The 22,893-nt window shown below is 39.9% G+C and overlaps 1 protein-coding gene across 1 annotated transcript in view; it reads right to left on the reverse strand.

The window, feature by feature from the left end:
* Nucleotides 1-21,176, reverse strand: part of TMEM57 (transmembrane protein 57) — a 65,685-nt gene extending 44,509 nt beyond the window's left edge. The window contains exons 1-5 of the mRNA XM_011955625.1: nt 21,032-21,176; nt 18,687-18,813; nt 12,319-12,442; nt 9,884-10,062; nt 7,804-8,305 (exon numbers count right to left, since the gene is read on the reverse strand). Coding sequence (XP_011811015.1) covers nt 7,804-8,305; nt 9,884-10,004 — 623 coding nt within the window. The 5' untranslated portion in view covers nt 10,005-10,062; nt 12,319-12,442; nt 18,687-18,813; nt 21,032-21,176. The remainder of the gene's footprint in view (nt 1-7,803; nt 8,306-9,883; nt 10,063-12,318; nt 12,443-18,686; nt 18,814-21,031) is intronic.
* Between the last annotated feature and the right edge of the window lie 1,717 nt (nt 21,177-22,893).

Consider the following 22,893-nt stretch of genomic DNA (forward strand, 5'->3'; position numbering starts at 1 on the left):
GAGCTTGCAGTGAGCTGAGATTGCGCCACTGCACTCCATCCAGCCTGGGCGACAGAGCGAGACTCCGTCTCAAAAAAAAAAAAGAAAAAAGCAGGACACAAAAACTACACAACTATAAAGGCATGATCTATGAAAGAAAAAATTGATAAGCTAGACTTCATTAAAATAAAAATTTCTGCTCTATAAGACACTGTCAAGAGAATAAAAAGCCTCAGACTGAGAGAAAGTATAACATTTGTAAAAGGCATCTGATAAAGGACTATTACCAAAAATACAGGAAGAACTCTTAGAACTCAACAACAAGAAAACAAACACACTGATTTTAAAATGGGCTGAACTGGCCGGGCGCGGTGGCTCACGCCTGTAATCCCAGCACTTTGGGAGGCCGAGGCAGGCAAATCACCTGAGGTTGGGAGTTTGAGACCAGCCTGACCAACATGGAGAAACTCTGTCTCTACTAAAAGCACAAAATTAGCCAGGCATGGTGGCGCATGTCTGTAATCCCAGCTACTCGAGAGGCTGAGGCATGAGAATTGCTTGAACCCAGGAAGTGGAGGTTGCAGTGAGCCAAGATGGCACCATTGCACTCCAGCCTGGGCAACAAGAGTAAAACTTTGTCTCAAAAATAAATAAATAAATAAAACGGGCCAAACTAATACCAAAAAGACAAAAAATAACAGATGTTGGCAAGGATGTGGAGAGAAGGAAACCCTTAAACACTGCTGGTGAGAATGTAAATTAATACAACTTCTATGGCAAACAGTATGGAGATTTCTCAAAGAACTACAAGTAAAACTGCCACTCGATCCAGCAATCCCACTACCGGTTAGCTACCCAAAGAAAAAGAAATCAATATATCAAAAATATACCTGCACTTGTATGTTTACTACCACTCTAGTCACAACAGCAAAGATACGGAATCAACCTAAGTGTCCATCAATGGACGACTGGACAAAGAAAATGTGGTATACACACACAACGGAATATTGTTCAGTCATAAAAAGAATGAAATTACGTCTTTCGCATCAACATGGGTAGAAATGGAGGTCATTATATTAAGTGAAACAAGCCAGACGCGAAAAGCCTGAAATTACATGTTCATACTCTTAAGTGGGTGCTAAAAAATGTGTACACATGGACACAGAGAGTTGAATGATAGACAATGGAGACTCGGAAAGGTGAGGGGATGGAAGGAGGGTCAATGATGAGAAGTTGGTTAGCAGGTAAAATGTGTATTATTTGGGTGAAAGTCCTGACTTGACCAATACACAATCTATGCATGTAACAAAATTGCACTTGTACCCCATGAATTTATACAAATTTTAAAAGTGGGCTAAGACTTTAACAGACACCTCACCAAAAAAAGATGCACAGATGGTAAACAAGCATATAAAAAGATGTAACATCATATCATATGTCATCAGGAAAATACAAATTAAAACAATGAGATACCGGCCAGGCGTGGTGGCTCAAGCCTATAATCCCAGCACTTTGGGAGGCCGAGATGGGCGGATCATGAGGTCAGGAGATCGAGACCATCCTGGCTAACACAGTGAAACCCTGTCTCTACTGAAAAATACAAAAAACTAGCTGGGCGAGGTGGTGGGTGCCTGTAGTCCCAGCTACTCGGGAGGCTGAGGCAGGAGAATGGCGTAAACCCAGGAGGTGGAGCTTGCAGTGAGCTGAGATCCGGCCACTGCACTCTAGCCTGGGCGACAGAGTGAGACTCCATCTCAAAAAAAAAAAAAAAAAAAAAAACGAGATACCACTATCCACCTATGAGGGTGGCCAAAATCCAGAACACTGACAATACCAAGTGCTGGCCAGGATTTACAGGAACTCCCATTAACTGCTGGTAGGAATGCGAAATGGTCTAGCCACTGTCAAAGACATTGTGGCAGTTTCTTACAACTAAATACACTCTATGATCCAGCAACTGTGCCCCTTGGAATTTATTCAAAGATGAAAACTTATGTCCACCCCAAAACCGGCACACAGATGTTTACAGCTTTATTTATAATTGCCAAAACTTGGAAAAAACCAAGATGTCCTTCAGCAGGTGAATGGACAAACTTGCGATATATCCAGACAACACAATATTATTCAGTACTAAAAAGAAATGAGCTATTAGGCCAGGAAAAGACACAGAGTGGGCTGGGCATGATGGCTCATGCCTGTAATCCCAGAACTTTGGGAAGCCGGGGCAGATGGATCACTTGAGCACAGGAGGAGTTCAAGACCAGCCTGGGCAACATAGTGAGTTCCTGTCTCTATATTTAAAAAAAAAAAAAAAAATTGCCCAGGCGCAGTGCCTCATGCCTGTAATTCCAGCACTTTGGGAGGCTGAGGTGGCTGGATCACCTGAGGTCAGGAGTTCAAGACCAGCCTGGTTAACATGGCGAAACTCCATCTCTACTAAAAAACCGTCTCTATTAAAAATACAAAAAATTAGCCAGGCATGGTGGCGGGTGCCTGTAATCCAAGCTACTCTGGAGGCTGAGCCAGGAGAATCACTTGAACCCGGGAGGTGAAGGTTGCAGTGGACCGAGATCATGCCTTGCACTCCAGCCTGGGCGACAAGAGCAAGATTCCATTTCGGGGGGGGGAAGGGGGGGTGGGGACAGAAATTACAGGCGGGTGCGGCGGCTCATACCTGTAATCCCAGAACTTTGGGAGGCCTAGGCAGGCGGATCACCTGAGGTCAGGAGTTCAAGACCAGCCTGGCCAACATAGCAAAACCCCATCTCTACGAAAAATACAAAAATTAGCGGGTGTAGTGGCGGCCGCCTGTAATCCCAACTATTCAGGAGGCTGAGGCAGGAGAATCGCTTGAACCTGGGAGGCAGAGGTTGCAGTGAGCCGAGATCACGCCACTGCACTCTAGTCTTGGCGACTAAGAGTAAGACTCCATCTCAACAAAAAAAAAAAAAAGAAAAAGAAAAAGAAAAAGAAATTATAGGAGACATGGAGGATTCTTAAATGCATATTACTAAGTAAAAGAAGTCAACCTGAAAAGGCTATGCAATAAGATTCCAACCATACGACATTCTGGAAAAGGCAAAACTAAAGAGACAGTGAAAAGATCAGCACTTCCCAGGGGTCAGGGGAGAGGAGGAGGGATGGACGGACGGAGCACAGAGGATTTCTAGGGCAGTAAAACTACTGTGTATACTATAATGGTAGATACATGCCATTATAAATTTATTCAAACCCATAAGACTGTTTAACACTAAGAATGAATCCTAAAGTAAACTACGGACTAGGTGATGATGATGTGTCAATGGAGGTTCGTCTGTGTAACAAATGCACCACTCTGGTGAGGGATGCTGACAATGGGAAGGCTAGGCATGTGTGGGGACAGCAGGCATATGAGAAATCTCTGTATCTTCCACTCAATTTTTCTGTGAACCTAAAACTGTTCTAAAAATTAAGATCTATTTTAAAAAACACTATAAAATGCTACGATGACAATTATATATAATTAGCCTATGAGAAGACAACAAAATTTTAACAGTGATTTGTGTCATGATTGTGGGACTATTTTCTCTTTTTCTTTTATCTAAAATTGTAAAGACTTTTTTCACACTTAAAATATTTTTAATTGACCATTGAGGAAAAATTTTAAACCAACCTTATTCTAATTTATATTATTCCTTTCCAACTCAGTACTTAGTTAAAACAACTGATCTTCCTCATTGATTTCTCTGTTTTTGACTAGAATTTTTCTCATGTTGGAATCAAAACCATTTTTGGCTTCCAACATTAAGTCTGTTTTTAAATATCTTAGGTAAATAATTCAGAAATCAAGCCGGCAGAACACAGGGTCATTTTGTAAGGTATATGTTTCTAAAACCAACAGAGCACTCTGGACTGGCTTTGGCAAGTTCCCAAACTTTCTAGGAAAGGACCCTATAGGCAACACCTATTTATTCCCAGGTTCCTCACCTTCCTCCACATTTCTTTACCTTAGCAATCCACCCAGCACCTTCTGCTCCATATTCTCCTGTATTTCCTCATAAAGCAGAGCTTCTTCCATTCAACCAGTTCCTTGTTCCCATATATCATTCATTGATTCAACATTCACTAAGCACTCTACTTTTATAGAGAGATATTAAAAATGAAGAGAACCAGCTTCCGCCCCGTGGAGCTCACAATCTAGTAAGGGGGAAAGATCTTCAAAACAAGTGACTGCTATACAATGGACGTTAGCACATTTTTTCTGTAAAGGGCCAGACAGTATATACTTTCAGCTTTGCAGGCCCTAGTCTCTGTGGCAGCCATTCAGCCCTGCCACTGCAGCACGAAAGCAGCCATTGATATAATGTAAATGAATGAGAGTGGCTGTGTTCCAGTAAAATTTATTTTTACAAAAACAGGCAGTGGGCCAGATCTGGCCTGTGTGCTGTTGCAACCCGTGGTATATAGCATACTAAAGAACATCCCTAGAGCTGAGAGAGCTTGATAAAGACCTGCCAGACTGCCTGCCCTTTTACAAGGAATAGCCATCAAACCTTAACTGGACAGCCAAATCAAGCTATAAGAATTCTCCTTGAAACTGGTGGAGCAGTAATAAACTTTCCCCCCAAAAGTCACTGAATTGGTTGCTCAAAAATAGCAGTTCTCACCCACAGTTTTCAGACAGACATAGCTGTAGAATGTGCTGTAATTAATCTATTATTACAGTAGAGTTACTGGTTAGTTAATACAGTACTGGTTTTCAAATTTTGTCTTCAACACTTAGAAAAGGGTAGATCAACTTGGGGACACATGGACAGAAAGACTGGAACAACAGACACTAGGGACTTGAAAAGGAGGAAGGGAGGGAGGCAGTCAAGGGCTGAAAAACCTTCCTATTGGGTACTATGTTCACTGTCCAGGTAATGGGACCAATAGAAGCCCAAAACTCAGCCTCATGCAATATGCCCTTGCAACAAACCTGCATATGAACACATGTGTACCTCCTAAATCTAAAATTAAAAAAAAAAAAAAAAGAAGAGATTAATTTTATCACTAAAGCATCCCTGTGGAAGTCCGTCAGCCTGAAACTGTGCACCACCCCAACTGTGCCTGCAGAAGCAAACAGTTCATGTACATACTGTCAGCCCTGTATGTTTGCATCAGAAGGGATCTTAGAGACCACTGAGTCCAGCCTTCTCCATCTGGATAACAAACCCACTCTCTAGCTAACAACTCAAACATGTCAGGTGTGAATCAGTCACAGTCTTACTGATACGGATCAAAACATACATGAAGTCAAACAAGAGGAAACAGAGGAGACAGTTAAGGAAGGGCAGAAGGAAGTAAGATAAGACCTCCTCCAACCAAGCTGGATAATCTGCTCAGATAGATGCCTTTCCTTTTAAATTCTTCACTGTTGTTCATCATAGAAAAATGTGAAAATGTATGAAAATAAAAAGAAAAAATAAATGCCCAATATTATCAAGGGGTAACAACTATTGTTAACAGTTTGGTTCTTTTCCCTTTAAATCATTTTTCTACATATATTAGAAAAAATTGTTTTTCATTAAATTGCTTTCTCCTTTGTTCATGAAATGCTTTGACATACTTCCCCATATTCTTTAATATGGCTCAAAAGTATGATTATATAATATCTATATTAAAAGTTTATCAAATGGATGGACCATAATTTATTTTAAATTTCTCCCATTATCAGATATTTAGATCATCTCCTTATTTTTTATAACATTAAAAGTTGAAAATAATACTGTGGGAGCTTATAAACCTACTTAAATATAATGTTGTCTATTAGTCATTTGAAAGCAAGTAGTTCTCCAAAACAGAGTAATACCTGGGGCACTGCAGGTCAAGGCAGAGTACGCATTAGTGACCACAGGAAGAAGCATACTCCTTAGGTGTAGGCACGGGGGCACTGGACCCATGTCATCATCCCCAGCTTACTGGACAATTAGCCATCTGAGTCCTTGAACTTCTCTACTAAAAGCAGATCAGATAGTAGAGTCAGTCAATATCACAACCGGGACCCAAGGGCAATGGTAGCACAAGACCGAGCTCTGACTGCTTTCTCTGCAACAACCAGCAAAGAGAAAGTATTGTGGTTTGACTGCTATTACTAAACTTGGGTCAGCCTGGGCAACATGGTGAGATCTCCTCTCTACAAAATATTTTAAAAATTAGCCAGGCATAGTGGCATGCGCCTGTAGTCCCGGCTACACAGGAGGATGAGGTGGGAGGAAAACTTGAGCCTGGGGAAGTGGAGTCTACAGTTAGCTGTGATCACGCCACTACACTCCAGCCTGGCCACACACAGTGAGATCCTATCTCAAAAAAAAAAAATTTTGTAGGAGATGGTAAATAGCTGTGACAGATGTTTCGTGTATAGCATTTAGTGAATTTGTGGGATATTCCTTCTGAAATAGAAGGTCAACTAATTGGTCTTTCTCCCATGGGCATCTGGAGGAGGGTTCTCTTCCACGTGGTTTTTCTGCTGGGCACAATGGCCAGAATGTCCTAACAAATGGATATGGATGCCAGCCAGGCAACAGCAATAGTATGCTTCCCAAAGTAGCCTGGGGGCTGTGAAACCTCAAGAGCTTGTATTATCAGAAGCCAAATATACCTCGCTTAGTTTAACTGCCAATCAGAAAATTAAAACAAATTAATAATCTAGTTTATACCATTTATAATGCTGGAAAGCCTCCTTCCTAGAATAAATGGATTGCCTAAAGGGCTGCCTAAAGCAAGCCAGAGGAAGAGGAATATAACTTACTGGAAGAGGAGAGTTTCAATTGCCCTCTTGAGTTACATACACACAAAAAAGTTCCAGTTTAGATCTCAGTTTCCAAATTAAAGATCTGAGGTGAAAGCAACATATTTGTGTTTGCCTAACATAAGCCACATAAAATCCAGTAAAATTAAGTCTGAGCCAGTCAACATAATAAGACAATGTTGTTCTTTTATGGCCAGGCACAGTGGCTCACATCTGTAATCCCAGCCCTTTGGGAGGCCGAAGTGGGTGGATCACCTGAGGTCAGGAGTTTGAGACCAGCCTGGCCAACATGATGAAATCCTGTCTCTATTAAAAATACAAAACAATTAGCTGGGTGTGGTGGCAAGCACCTGTAATCCCGGTTAGTCGGGAGGTTGAGGCAGGAGAATCACTTGGAGCTAGGAAGCGGAGGTTGCAGTGAGCCAGCCTGGGCGACAGAGCAAGACTCCATCTCAAAAAAAAAAAAAAAATTCATTTAATTAAAATGAGAAAAGGAACATTCCTAATTAAACTCCACGACTAACACTTTGTTTGTCCATGGATTTTTGTGAAAGAAATTGCTTTTCAAACCTAACTTTCCCAGAGTAATCTAGGATAATTCATATTTTAAAAACAAACAGAAAAATAAAACAAGCACAAAGTAGTAAGGACAACTTTCTCACCCCTCTCCTGCAATGTGTATCTGTTTGACAGAGATTTGCATGAACAAGCACAAACTCTTCTTTTTGTGTTTATGCCAAAAGAACTTTGGACATGCAAAGAGAAAAGGACAAGGACCAAAGAAGTGCCTTTCAACACTACTAGAAGAATCAAGTTACAGGTCAATTTGTCACATGTGGGAAGTAATCACTGTCACTCCTTATTCAGAACACTGGAAGTAGCTGAAGTCAATGCTTCAACACAATAACACAAGGTGGCCAACAAACTCATGTAAAACACCACATGTCACTAGTCACAGTATCTGATTACAAACAATCCCTACAGGCCCATATGGGAGTATGTCGAGAGTATGTCAAGCTTACTGGAAAGTGTTAGGACACAGCATGCGCACTTACCTTACCAGTGCGTCTGGTTTGCTTAGCTGATTATTAGGAATACAGTTTTCCATTAAGTCCTTGTGTGTACTTGGGCTCTTGCTAGTGCATTTCTGCTTCTTCTCATTTTTACTAGATGAGGAAGGAATGCTCCCATTTGTGGCGCTATGACTTCGAGGTGAGGAGTTCACAACTCCACTGGCATTTTTGTAATTTTTTGAGGAAGCAGTGCATGAGTCCTCTTTCAAGAGATTTTCTGTACTTCCCACAAGATCATTATTTAATCTTTTACTATTGATATGGTTTTCCATATACTCAATCTCTTGTATTTTAGAGTCTACAGGTTGTAGAATATTGTTGTTATTTATTCCAAGGTTGTGTTTTTTGGCATCCTTGTCCTTTTCTTTTCCTTTTTCTCGGTATTCTATCTCTGGCAAAGTTGCGGAGAGTTTTTTGTTGGCTGGGATACCTCCGTTGTGGTGTATAAGGATCGAAGAATCCATATCAGGTAATCCTTTGGCTGCTACAATACCAAAAACAAACCAACAAACAAAAAGCCCACACCGGAATATTTAGTTTTTTAACAACACAGATTAATTCAACAAACTATTATCTACACTTAAGAAATTCACATTAGTTTGCACACTCATTTAGAAGTAATAACCACAGTACATTACGCTAATCAAGAAGCAAATCCTCATAATTTACTATAAGATGTAGGAAAAAAACAGAAGAAAATCCAAATACATTTAAGAAACTCCACATTTAGAAAATCACCATCATTTATGAAAATGATGGCCACTAAAGGTCTAGTCTTGAAAACAAGATCAGGGTTTTATAATTAGGTCACACTTTGTGTATTAGTCAAATCAAACTCGCCTATCACTGAGGTGAGAGGACAAAGGTAGATCCTAAGAAGTCATATTTTTTAAGTACCTGGAGTAAATGAACTGCTAATAACTTTACTGAAAAGAAAGAGGTTAAATGAAACAAAAGAAGAGGAATAATTTTAGGATACAGGACATCTATCCTTTTTCTGGACTCTAGTGTTGAGGTAATAAGGAAGTCTGTATCCTTCACCAGACCACTCAGAAAGAATTTTGTGTATCGGGTCTACACATTCCAATTTATTAAAATCTACTTGAAGAGATATTTTTGTACCACATCAGACAAAAAGATAATTTTGAAATATATAAAAACATGACCTCAAACTTTCAACTCTCAAACCAATGGAAACCAGTTACTGCCAATTATCTATTTCTATTGGTCAAATGCCCATGAGAGAGATTCCATTAGAAATGGTTCAATTTAAAATCTGCATTACATTATACAAAGCATTTAGAATACGACCTATCCATCTTGGCTCTATTCAGAAGACATCTGGCTTCTAAAGTTCAATTCTACATGTCTACATCTCCATTGTGCTTATACTTTGGTTCTTGACTTGCTTCAATTACCAATTCACATAGTTCCATACTATTTTGTTGCTGAGAATATATATTTTAAAATATATAAAACAGGCTAGGCATAATGGCTCATGCCTGTAATCCCTGTACTTTAGGAGGTAGAGGTGGGAAGACTGTTTGAGATCAGGAGTTCGAGACCAGCCTGAACAACACAATGAGACCTCATCTCTACAAAAAAATAATTTTAAAAAATTAGCCAGGCATAGTGGCATGTGCTTATGGTAGCAGCTGCTCAGGAGGCTGAGGAGGGAGCATTACTTTGCTCCCAGGAGTTTGAGGCTGCAGTGTGCCATAACTGTTACCGCTGCACTCTGGCTTAGGCAACAGAGTGAGACCCTCCCTGTCTCAAAAAACTAAATTAAAAAAAAAGTATCAGAATTAAAATATTAAAAAGATATAAATATATTTTAAAATAATAAAATAAACATATTTAAACACATAGTCTTCAGACAGTATGCAAAAAACTTCATTCACAATCTGTATTTCATTGACCAAACAAAACAATGACCATGAGGAGAAACACCATTAGACAGAAAAAAACAAAATCCTCGCTACTTTTCCAGAAAAGAAAATTCTACCAAGAGACAAAATAATGACTAGCCTATTAAGCCAACAGCTTTAGGGTAAAGACCTACCTTCCTCGGCCTCTTTTTCTTGCTTTTGTAGCATCTGTTGCTCTGGAGGGAGAGCTTGTTGAAGAAGTTGCATGTAAAACTCATTCTCTTTTTGTACTTCTTTTTGCTTCCTTAACCGCATTTTGTAGCTTACGTAACTTTTGAAGCCAAAGCCCAAAGTTACCACAGGGTACCCAATACTAGAAAGAAGACAATCCAGCCAGTAATTGCAGGTTTAAAATGAACCACGTGTATCTCAAGCACATGAGAATACCTATGGCTTAAAATTTAAAGATAAATTCTAATTGATGATGGTAGTTGAGAATAGCATTCACTAGACACACAAATAAATGTAATGTCCACTGTGGAAATCAGAAGCAACTGGCACACAGAACAAAATCCCCAGGAACAACAGGACTGCTAGACCATAAGAGGACAATTTCCATTAGACTTTGGCATTCTTCAAATTAATTCAAGGAGTCACCACAGCTGACTGTCAGATACAGTAGCTAAAGCCTTTGAAGAAATACTGAAGAACTACCTTATGCATTAGAACTTAGGCATCTATCTATACCCTCTTTTTTTTTGAAATGGAGTCTTGCTCTGTTGCCCAGGCTGGAGTACAGTGGCGCGATCTTGGCTCACTGCAACCTCCGCCTCCCAGGTTCAAGTGATTCTCCTGACTCAGCCTCCCGAGTAGCTGGGACTATAGGCCTGCACCACCATGCCCAGCTAATTTTTGTGTTTTTAGTAGAAACAGAGTTTCACCATGTTGGCCAGGATGGTCTCGATCTCTCAACCTGGTGATCCATCCACCTTGGCCTGCCAAAGTGCTGGGATTACAGGTGTGAGCCACCACGCCTGGCCTGTATGCTTTTGAAAACTAAAAGGGTAGAGACTTTATGGGTAGCCAAAAGTAAACGTTTAAGTGTTAAAAAAAAAAAATCACAAGAACATCATTTGATTTTTAATACTAGAAGGCAGGGTCAAATTCAGGTGACTACTTTAACTTAATCTTCTTGCTGCCTGAGGGGTACTGCCACCAGCTATTTCTTGAAGACTGGTTCATAAACACTCTGTCATATATAAATTCTGTCTTACATAAATTCAAGAATCATTTAAATAAGTATCTGATATGATCAGTGCCAACATTTGATTTGTATCACCAAATTCAACCAGCTGTACTTAGAACTCTAATCTCTGGGATAGAAAGTTAAATATTTTCCTTGAACTTATCAGCTTGCCTAACAACATTTCAAAGCCTCTGCAAACACTGTCAAGCCCGTATAGGTTTCACTAACATGAAAATGTATCAATTTATAATTAGGCTAAATGTGGTCTCACTATAAACTTACGGTGACATGTTTTATTGACCAAGTTCATTTAATTTGTTTGTAAAAAGACTAAAAATACTAGAAACAGTATTTTTTTAGTTGATTACTATTTATTTTGGTTTCTGCCATAAATATTAGTAAAAATTGGTGTGTTTAGGAGAAACATACATTAGGTGGAGTTCCACAACAGATATAAATAAGAATCAAGCTCATTTTTTCAAAAATGCTTCATGGTTAAGATGAATAATTAATAATATCTTAATATTCATTAGCATGTTATAAAGAGAAATAATATTCATTCAAAAATTATTAATAATATTATCTTACTTTCATAAATAGGCTAAGGAAATTCTAAATTATTTTAAGTTTCATGAAACAGCCATATATTTCAACAAGACCTTCTGGAATCTTACCTGATTATAATAAACATAGCTAACATTCATCAGACACCTATGTGCTTGGCATTAGGTTGAATACTTTAGATGTATCACTTCAGTTCCTTTTTCCCATGACCCAGAGAGGCAGGTAAGAAAACCATGGCTTAGAGGCAATGACACACACAAGGCAACACAGCTGTCAGGGAACAGAGCTGGGATTCACTCATCTGCTCTTTCCAACCATGCTGTACTGCTTTCTGGGTCCATGTAAACTTTCTAAGAATAAATTTACAGTTGAACTTAATATTCTACAGTGAAATGAATTATAGATAAAGAATATAATACTGGCTGGGTGCGGTGGCTCATGCCTATAATCCCAGCACTTTGGGAGGCCGAGGCAGGTGGATTACTTGAGGTCAGGAGTTCGAGACCAGCCTGGCCAATATGATGAAACCCTGTCTCTACTAAAAATACAAAAATTAGCCAGGCATGGTGGCACGCGCCTGTAATCCCAGCTACTTGGGAGACTGAGGCAGGAAAATCGCTTGAAGCCAGGAGGCAGAGGTTGCATAACCAAGATCATGCCACTGCATTCCAGCCTGGGTGACAAAGTGGGACTCCGTCTAAAAATATATATATATATATATGTATGTGTGTGTGTGTGTGTATATATATATATATATATATATACACATACACACACATATACATATACACACACACAAACAATTTATGTAATACTTACCAGTGAGCAGCAAATGGACGACAAAGGTCTACATGAAAGTTTTTGAGATCTTTAAATCTAATGGCTGCTTCAATATAAACAAAGAGGATCCAGAGAGACACTGTAGGCAAACACACTCCCCTTTCTGTGGGAAAGCAGCAGAGAGGCAAGCATGAATGAATGATATAGTAACTAACAGATGGATTGTTTGGGAGACTAATTCAACGACAGTAACTGTCATTAAGATCTTCACCTAAACTAAGGCAAACTGATCCAAACTGAAAGCTTTTATATGACAAGTGATTCCACAGAATCACTGACAAAAATAAAAGACAAACATCCTGGCAAAAAATATTTACAATGTATGTAAAATAAAGGATTCATAGCCCTGACATACAAAGAGCTCCCACAAATCAATAAAAGGTAACTGAAGAAAATAATTTACAAGTCACAAAAGAAGAACTATAGATGGCTAAAAAACATACAAAAAGATGTTAACTACTGATCAGAGAAATACAAATTAAAACAATCAGATTCCATTTTCTTAACTATTAGATAAAATTTTTAAAGACAGATAATAGCACAGGGAGGGTATGGGGAAAGGTTCATTTTCATACTTGGCAATAATATAAATTGGGGCAACTATTTTAGATGGCAATTTGGCATTTAAATTTAAATACCTGCAGCTTTCCTTTACCCAGAAATTCCACTTTTTTTATTTTTTATTTTTTTTTGAGACTGAGTCTCGCTCTGCCGCCCAGGCTGGAGTGCAGTGGCGCGATCTCGGCTCACTGTAAGCTCCGCTTCTTGGGTTCAAGCAATTCTCCTGTCTCAACCTCACGAATAGCTGGGACTACAGGCGCCCGCCACTACTACGACTGGCTAATTTTTTGTATTTTTAGTAGAGAGGGGGTTTCACCATGTTAGCCAGGATGGTCTTGATCTGCTGACCTTGTGATCCGCCTGCCTTGGCCTCCCAAAGCGCTGGGATTACAGGTGTGAGCCACCACACCCGGCCCAGAAATTCCACTTGTAAGAATCTACCCTATAGAAACATAAAAGAGCCTAGAGATAAATATATAAAAAATATTCACTGGGCTGGGTGTAGTGGTTCACGCCTTTAATCCCAGCACTTTGGGAGGCCTAGGAGGGCGGATCACCTGAGGCTGGGAGTTGAAGACCAGCCTGGCCAACATGGCAAAACCCTGTTTCTACTAAAAATACAAAAATTAGCCAGGCATGGTGGTAGGTGCCTGTAATCCCAGCTACTTGGGAGACTAAGGCAGGAGAATCGCTTGAACCTGGGAGGCAGACGTTACAGTGAGCTGAGATTGCACCACTGCACTCTAGCCTGGGCAACAAGAGCAAAACTCCGTCTCAAATAAATAAATTAATAAATTAATTAATTAATTCACTGTAGGGCCAGGCATGGTGGCTCATGCTTGTAATCCCAGCACTTTGGGAGGCCGAGGTGGGCGGATCACGAGGTCAGGAGTTCAAGACCAGCCTAACAAGGTGAAACCCCTATCTCTACTAAAATATAAAAATTAGCTGGGCATGGGGGCGCACACCTGTAATTCCAGTTACTCAGTAGGCTGAGGCAGAGGATTTGCTTGAACCCAGGAGGTGGAGGTTGCAGTGAGCCGAGATTGCACCACTGCACTCCAGCCTGGGCAACAGCGCGAGACTTCACCTCAAAAAAAATAAAAATAAAAATTCACCATAATATTATTTGCAAAAGCAAAAATTTAGAATTTAAATGTTCATCAAGAGGAAACTTTATGATAAATCTATACAATGAAATATGTTGAAGGTTTCCTAAAGAATGAGGAAGATCTGCACTGTCACGGAATGACATAAAAAAAATAAAATCCGGCCCAGCGCAGCGGCTCAAGCCTGTAATCCCAGCACTCTGCGAGGCCGAGATGGGCGGATCACGAGGTCAGGAGATCGAGACCATCCTGGCTAACACAGTGAAACCCTGTCTCTACTAAAAAAATACAAAAAAAAAAAAAAATTGCCGGGTGTGGTGGCATATGCCTGCAGTCCCATCTACTTGGGAGGCTGAGGCAGGAGATTTGCTTGAACCCAGGAGGCGGAGGTTGCAGTGAGCTGAGATCCGGCCACTGCACTCCAGCCTGGGCGACAGAGCAAGACTCCGTCTCAAAAATAAACAAATAAAATAAAAAATAAAATAAAATCCGTAAGTAAGAACAAGTTGTAGGACAAAGAAATGTTTCTGACACTTAAGTACTGTTCGAAAAATTTTTTTCTAAAGCACAAACTCATATTCCTTTTGTAATTAAAAACAATTTTCATGGGAGGAAAAAGCAACTTGCAACAAAATAAGACGCAAATAAAGGCAAATGTCCATTGGCTTTTAGAATCAAAATCTGCAGGCTAGGTCCATCTATATCAGGACATGACTAATGATGGGGTATTTATGAATGTGGACTACATGGGCACGAGTGGGAAAAAATCAGTGACTTTTTGCTAAGGATCTTTGGAAACTAAAGAAAAATCATAGTATCTTGAAACTAGGAAGATTATTTTGTCTAACCTCCTCGTTTTGTTGAAGAGTAAACCCCAGAGTCTAAACAAACTGGGCCCAAGTTCAGAGACAGTACTAAATCTGCTTCTGAGGAGAACCTCCCTTAGTCCTAGTCCTAGTCCCTGAGTGAAGTTGACACTGGATGCTCTGTGAAGCCAGCTAACGGTCTCAACCATTCTTAAGAATTTAACACAACAAAAACAGATATTTTATTTTTTTCCTTTTCTTTTTCTTTTCTTTTCTTTTTTTTTAGACAGTCACAGTCTGGCTCTGTTGCCCAGGCTGGAGTGTAGTGGCACAATCTCACTTCACTGCAACCTCCACCTCCCAGATTCAAGCGATTTTCCTGCCTCAGCCTCCTGAGCAGCTGAGATTACAGGCACACGCCACCATGTCCGGCTAATTTTTGTATTTTTAGTAGAGACGAGTTTCGCCATTTCGGCTAGGTTGGTTTTGAACTCCTGAACTCAAATGATCCATCTGCCTTGGCCTCCCAAAGTGCTGGGACTGTAGGTGTGAGTCACCGTGCCCAGCCCAAAAATAGGTATTTTCACAACGCAGGAGGAAAAACAGGAACACACAGGACAATGCATTTTCAAAATCATTTCAAAATGCATTTTCAAATATTTATCTGCCCTATTCTCTATATTAATTTATAAGGTTAAAAAAACACAATAAGCACATTACAGAAAAAATAGAAAAATTAGACAAAATACCTGTATTCTACATCTATGAAATAAACAAAATCACACTGAAAGCCTTTTTGAGCAAGTATAATAATCATATTGTACATAGTTTTATATCCTGTTTTTTTCCCCTCTTAACCACCAGGAAAAAAGCTTATGCTACAATATTATTCTTTATACTCATACATAATTTCATCAACCATTCCTAATATTATCAGGAAATAATTTTAAATTTTAACAACTGTAAGAAAAACTACCCCAAGTTACAGAAATTGCACTCATCTTTGTCAGCCCAATAAAAGCAATTTTTTGTTTCATTTGTTTAAGCACTAGTCATCCCAAATTAAAACATATTTCATAACTTAGCTATTCCCATATTCATTTCTGAGCCTAGGGCTAAAGAGGGGCCAGTAGTATTTTATGACTTTAGCTACACTGCTGCCCTGTGGGTCACCCACTGAACCAGTTCCCAATAGGTTCTATTAATAGTTATATGGTTAGTTTTTTCTCCACTACTAAGATATTACTAAAGAAATTTAAGAGGCCAGGCGCGGTGGCTCAAGCCTGTAATCCCAGCACTTTGGGAGGCCGAGACGGGCAGATCACGAGGTCAGGAGATCGAGACCATCCTGGCAAACACGGTGAAACCCCGTCTCTACTAAAAATACAAAAAAACTAGCCAGGCGAGGTGGAGGGCGCCTGTAGTCCCAGCTACTCCGGAGGCTGAGGCAGGAGAATGGCGTGGACCCGGGAGGCGGAGCTTGCAGTGAGCTGAGATCTGGCCACTGCACTCCAGCCCGGGCAACAGAGCAAGACTCTGTCTCAAAAAAAAAAAAAAAAAAAAAAAAAAGAAGAAGAAATTTAAGAAATCGCCACAGCTTATCAGAGTCACAGAATATTTGAGGTGGAAGGTTCTTTAGCCATTATTTAGATTACTCCACCTTTATATAACAGAGAAGTGACAAGTATAAAAGGCAGCTCACTCGAAACTGAGGCCCAGGATAAGGAAATACAAATTAAAAACTGGTGGGAAGAAAAATCACTTTAATTAGAGGAAAGCAGACTAAGGAACCTTCATAGTAGCTTATAAATCAAGTCAGATATGAAAGAGTGTAAAACATGGAGAAAAGCATGCTCATTCATAGCAGATACTTCAAAAAACAGAGCTCTATTGTGTTTTCTACATGGGCCAACATCATCATCTTAGCAGTTCTGAGAAGAGAATGAATGTTGGTCCAGACAGCTTTTATTATTTGGTGCTCCCTCTCTTGTCTAAATCCTAAAGGTTGTAGCTGGGCCCAAGAATCAAGTTTCATGCAGCTTTGCAGACAAGTTTGATTCTGACAGCCAATCCTCAAATCCTAGTGCATACCAAACTCTGGCTTTCACAGTGGGCTGAGGCTGTCAAAGTATCTCATCTGATCTTAGTTTGAAGTAATGGAAGTACAGCTCTAAGAAGTAGGGAGCTCTACTCTAGTCAGAATACACCTGCAACAGTGTAGAGAACCACTGAGGTAGGCAGACTAGGAGGGTAAGAGTGCTTAAAATAATAAGGAAAAGCTGATGAAACCAGAGGTGTTCTTGCCTACAGAAAAGACTTAAGAGGTTACGACAGTGTCTTTAAATCTCTAAAGAAATGTTAACATGGAAGGGAGATCACATTCATTCAGTGTGGCTCTAATGCAGAGGTTCAATGTTTGGGATTGAGGGGATGGTCTGGTAGGTCCCTTAATGTTTTTTGTTTTGTTTCTTCTGTGTCTTTTGAGATGGAGTCTCGCTCTGTCACCCAGGCTGGAGTGCGGTGGTGTGATCTTGGTTAACTGCCACCTCTGCCCCCCAGGTTCAAGCGATTCTCCTGCCTCAGCCTCCTAAGTAGCTGGAATTACAGGCATGCGCCACCACACGCAGCTAATTTTTGTATTTTTAGTAGAGACAGGCTTTCGCCATGTTGGCCACGTTGGTCTCAAACTCCTGCCCTCAGGTGATCTGCCCGCCTCAGCCTCCCAAAATGCTGGCATTACAGGCGTGAGCCACTGCGCCTGTCCCCCTTGACATTTTAAGGAAAAGTTTTACACATTTCCTTGTACTTTTCTGGGAAAACCTCTTTAGATCCTCTAAGAAATCAGCAAGCTGTGGCTTAGTCCTGATACTTAGGAGGCTGAGGTGGGAGGATCATTTGAGCCCAGGAGTTCAAGTCCAGCCTGGGCAACATAGTGAGACCCCATCTTAAAAAAAATAAATAAATAGAAACTTTTTTTTTTTTTTTTTTTGAGGCGGAGTCTCGCTCTGTCACCCGGACTGGAGTGCAGTGGCCGGATCTCAGCTCACTGCAAGCTCCGCCTCCCGGGTTCACGCCATTCTCCTGCCTCAGCCTCTGGAGTAGCTGGGACTACAGGTGCCCGCCACCTCGCCCGGCTAGTTTTTGTATTTTTTAGTAGAGACGGGGTTTCCCCGTGTTAGCCAGGATGGTCTCGATCTCCTGACCTCGTGATCCGCCCGTCTCAGCCTCCCAAAGTGCTGGGATTACAGGCTTGAGCCACCACGCCCGGCCAATAGAAACTTTTAAAAAGGAATCAACAAGCCCAGAAACAGTTAAGATATACTGGGTCAAAACGTAAGGAAGAAAATTCTGGCTAATATGAGGAAGAACTTTATTTTATACCTCCCAAAAACAGAGTAGGGTACCAGGAATGGTAGGTAAGTTCCTTGTTACTGTAGGTTTTCCATGACAGGTAAAACCACCATGTGCCAGGGATGCCGTGGGGATTCTTGTGCCAAATTAAGGGTTCATCTAAATGACATTCCTTTCAATGATGAAATTCCATGAACATTTTTTTCTTTTTTGGCTCATGGCTATCTTCAAGTATACCTAGATAGAAATCACTCCAACTATTTTTTTAAAAAAAGATATATTCAGAGTGAGAGTTGGTACCTGCAATGTCTGTAACTGAAATATCAAATCATAACAACTTAAAGTTTTGATTCAAATAATGAAAAAAGATATATATTTTTGAAGGTATATTATAATCTATTAAGAAAACTTTAAAATGTCCACATTAAACTCAACTCTAAATAATGTATCCAAAGAAATAACCACATTAAAAAATTTGAATCTAAGATTTCTATCTATCTAAGCAATCATTAAGACTTACCTGTGTGCCATACGTACTGAACCCATACATATGTGCTGGCAGCAAAAAAAAGCCACTGTATGGGGATGAACAGCAGGCATATTATGTTTGACGTGAATGCTACACAAACAAAAAATACTGAGAAGGCCTAAAGGGAAAAAGAAAACAAAATAAAAGACACATCTTAGAACTTGTTATTTTCAACCACGCGTTGTTAAATGTATGTTGGACAAAATTATTGAAACTGCTAAGAGATAACTTGGTAACTATAGAGCAAATTCACAAAAGGAGATTTTAAACATTTAAAATCAACCATATAAAAAGTAGCGGTGGCCAGGTGCGACGGCTCACGCCTGTAATCCCAGCACTTTGGGAGGCAGAGGCGGGCGGATTACGAGGTCAGGACATCGAGACCATCTTGGCTAACACGATGAAACCCCATCTCTACTAAAAATACAAAACTTTAGCCGGGCGAGGTGGCAGGCACCTGTAGTCCCAGCTACTCGGGAGGCTGAGGCAGGAGAATGGTGTGAACCCGGGAGGCGGAGCTTGCAGTGAGCTTGCGCGTTGCACACTCCAGCCTGGGCGACAGAGTGAGACTCCGTCTCAAAAAAAATAAAATAAAAAAGTACTGGTTACTTTAGCATTAAAGAATACTACTACTTTATGGTCCTCAAATCATGGAAAAGAACTGGATCAGAATGAACTGAGGTGGGCCCACAGTGAATTCGTTTGGATTCCAAATAAATGTGGGTTACCTAAAAGAACTGGAATTTTTTTTTTTGTTTTGGAGATGGAGTCTCACTCTGTCACCCCCGTTGGAGTGCGGTGGTGCGATCTTGGCTCCCTGCAACTTCCACCTCCCAGGTTCAAGCAATTCTCCTGCCTCAGCCTCCTGAGTAGCTGTGACTATAGGCATGTGCCACCAGGCCCAACTAATTTTTTGTAATTTTAGTAGAGACGGGGTTTCACCATGTTAGTCAGGATGGTCTCAATCTCCTGACCTTGTGATCCGCCCGCCTCTGCCTCCCAAAGTGCTGGGATTACAGGCGTGAACCACCAGGTCCAGCCCTGAAAAAACTAGAATTTTAATACAGAAAAGTCTTCTCTCTCCTCACAAACCATTCCTAAAAAGCTTCATTCTTAAAAGACAGGCTTTCTGGAGCACAGATGAACCATAATATTAGTAAGACATATACTGATGCTATTAGGTCGGTGCAAAAGTAATTGGGGCAAAAGTAATTGCACCAACCTAATAATAATTTTAAGAATGTAGTTTTCCTCTGGACACCACAATCGCCAATAGAACATGAGCCGAAACCATCTTTTTAAAGTATGGATTTGCTCTGACCAAAGCACCAGGCCTGGGTGGGAAAGTTATAGTTTTAAGATGTGGCTGTAGAACACAACAGAATTAACACATTAATCAAGGGAACAAGCCCAGGCCTATGCTTGCTCCAATCTAGCAGCTGTCTAAATGTGGTTTGGGGATTTCTGGGGTATCTTTGAGATCCCTCCAAAGGCTCTTTGAGGTTAAAACTATTTTCATAACAATACTAAGATGTTATCTGCCTTTTTTATACTCACTCATGCATATGGTGGAATTTTCTGTAAGTTACATGACATGTGATACAGTAACAGACCGACTTCAGAAGCAGCTATGAGAATGTAGGTGTCTTCCATTGAGCTAGATATTAGAGATTTACAAAAATAGAGCCACTGTTCTATATTGTTTGTTTTAGAAAATATAGCTATTTTTCACTTAAAAATGTAATTTCTATTAACATGTAATGGGCCTATTATGTTTAAGTGAGTTAATAAGTATGTATTTTAAATTTTTCTCAGTTTTAACTTATAATACAGTAAATCTGGACAGATATAACCCACATTAACAAAGGCTCTCTGGAGTCCTCAATAGTTTTTAAGAGTGAAAAGGGGCCCTGAGACCAAAACGTTTGAAACACTACTCTAACTCAAATCCAATCACTAACCTAGCAACAGGGAACCCACAAACACTTCAAAGCAGGACTGAGCAATCTTTTTTTTTTTTTTAAAGGTAGGAACGGCCTTTATTGGTTGCAACGGGAAATGGAAGGGGAGGGGATGCCATCCCCAGACTAGGTTGCCACCCTCCAAAAGCCTGAGTAATTATTGCTTCCTCCACTGTTCTGTTTCACTGGAATGGGACAGGAGGAGAAAATGTAACTATTTGATCAATGGGTTTAGACAAAATAGTTTAGAGGTCAATTTCAGTTAACGGACCCTATAAGCTAATCCTAACATAGTCACCTGACTATTGCTAATAACATCTATTTTAAACAGCTGAACGGTCCCCACACACGGAAAACGTGTATTAGTAAACATACCAGTCCCTGGTATCTGAAGGAATCATAGACGCTTCTGATGAAAAGCCAGAATGGCCACAGGTATTCAAATCTGAACTCCAGGACAAAATCGGCTAGGAGGACAAGTGCCCACACCACCAGGAATTTCAGGTATAAAAATGTACTGCAAAATATAAAAATAACAAATTAATTTAAGGTCATTTGTGAATAACTAGAAATAGAAAATTCACTGTTTCTGTTTAAAAACGACAAAAAATACCTCCATATATCTTGAAAACAATGGAGATAAAGCACAAAAAAGAGATGCTGCCATGGCCTATCCGCATTTTAAATGCTCTCTGGTGTTCATTCTCAGACTCAGAACTATCAAGATAAGATGATAGCCAAAAATGCTTAATTCCACTTAAGATGGAAAAAAACCATTTAAATCCCACCACTATTTTAAAAATGTGCTAAGTGTCTGACTTCAAAATACTGCAACACTCTCAAAATTACAGCTTTCAAGCTGTTCTTCATTAGAAGAAAATGTCACAGTTGAAAGGATTCAAATTTGCTGTTTCCCCACCCCTCTACATCTGTTCGAAGAGTCTTTGAAATTCTTGATGCACATCCTTACATGCTTAAAGAATTCTGTCTTTCTTTTCCCTTTTTTCCTCTTGCCTCTGTATATAGTATTCATCTGCATTAACCAAACAAAAACCAAATGACTTCCCCAAATAGAAACAAACTTAGGGAGCAGATGCTAAATCACTACCAAGAGCTGCGAAAGCACAAAAACGTACATTAAAGAAAAAAACCCTTAAACATCTAAGCCATGCTCCAGTTGATATGTAAATATGTGTTCCCAGTTCCCTCTGGACTTGTGTTAAACAGAAATACTCAGACAAGCCAGTTAGGACACATATGTAACCACTGCAGTCGGTCAAACAAGGTAAGGACACAGAAAAAAATATTATTTTTCATATACTCCATAGGTCAATTTTCCAGTTCATTAGTTGCATAATGGACAACAGAAGTCTTTAGATTCTACTTGTTAACAAGCCTCTATTTCTGTGCTCCTAATCCTGCCAATTCTGGAGGTCAAATTTAGGTATTAAAAAATATTTTCCACAATATACAAATTGGAAATACCTAAAATTCACTTTCACTTGAGACAAATACAAACATTCCAATACTGATATGATCAAGTTAGTCATTTAAAAAAACAACAAAATTGAGATTTTTAATAAATAATTTTGAAATATATTCCAATAAGATACAAAAGACATACGTGGAGAAAAAAACAAAAACAAAAGCAAGAACTTAAAGTAAAATAATAAAAAGAAAAGGAAAAAAAGAAAAAAGGGGAAAAAAAGCAGGAATCCAGCATTGAGGATTTATTTTGTGCCCTTTGAAGCCATTCAGGTAAGAGATGTCAAGAACAGAAACATTTGACCCTCAATGATACAGTATTCACAGTGATACATAATTTGTCATCTAGGGTGGATTTCTAATATTTATCCTTAGAACTTATTTAGGTTTGATAGTAAGTTTCTACTAAGAGGTTTGCTGTAAAGGAACCTGAAGCAAATCACAAAAGAGCGCAATCTTTTTTTTTTGAGACATGGTCTTGCGCTGTCTCCCAGGATGAAGCGCAGTGGCAAGATCATAGCTCACAGCAGCCTCAATCTCCTGGGCTCAAGTAATCCTTCTACCTCAGCTTCCCAAATAGGTGGTAATATAGGCATGTGCCACATTTGGCTATTTTTTTTTAAATTTTTTATAGAGATGGGGGTCTCACCATGTTACCCAGGCTGGTCTCAAACTCCTGGGCTTCACCTGCCTCGCCCTCCCAAAGTGTTGGGATTTCAGGTATGCGTCTGGCCAGAACACAGTCTTGAATC

This window comes from Colobus angolensis, unplaced genomic scaffold (genome assembly GCF_000951035.1).
Source record: "Colobus angolensis palliatus isolate OR3802 unplaced genomic scaffold, Cang.pa_1.0 Scaffold4, whole genome shotgun sequence".
NCBI lineage: Eukaryota > Metazoa > Chordata > Mammalia > Primates > Cercopithecidae > Colobus > Colobus angolensis.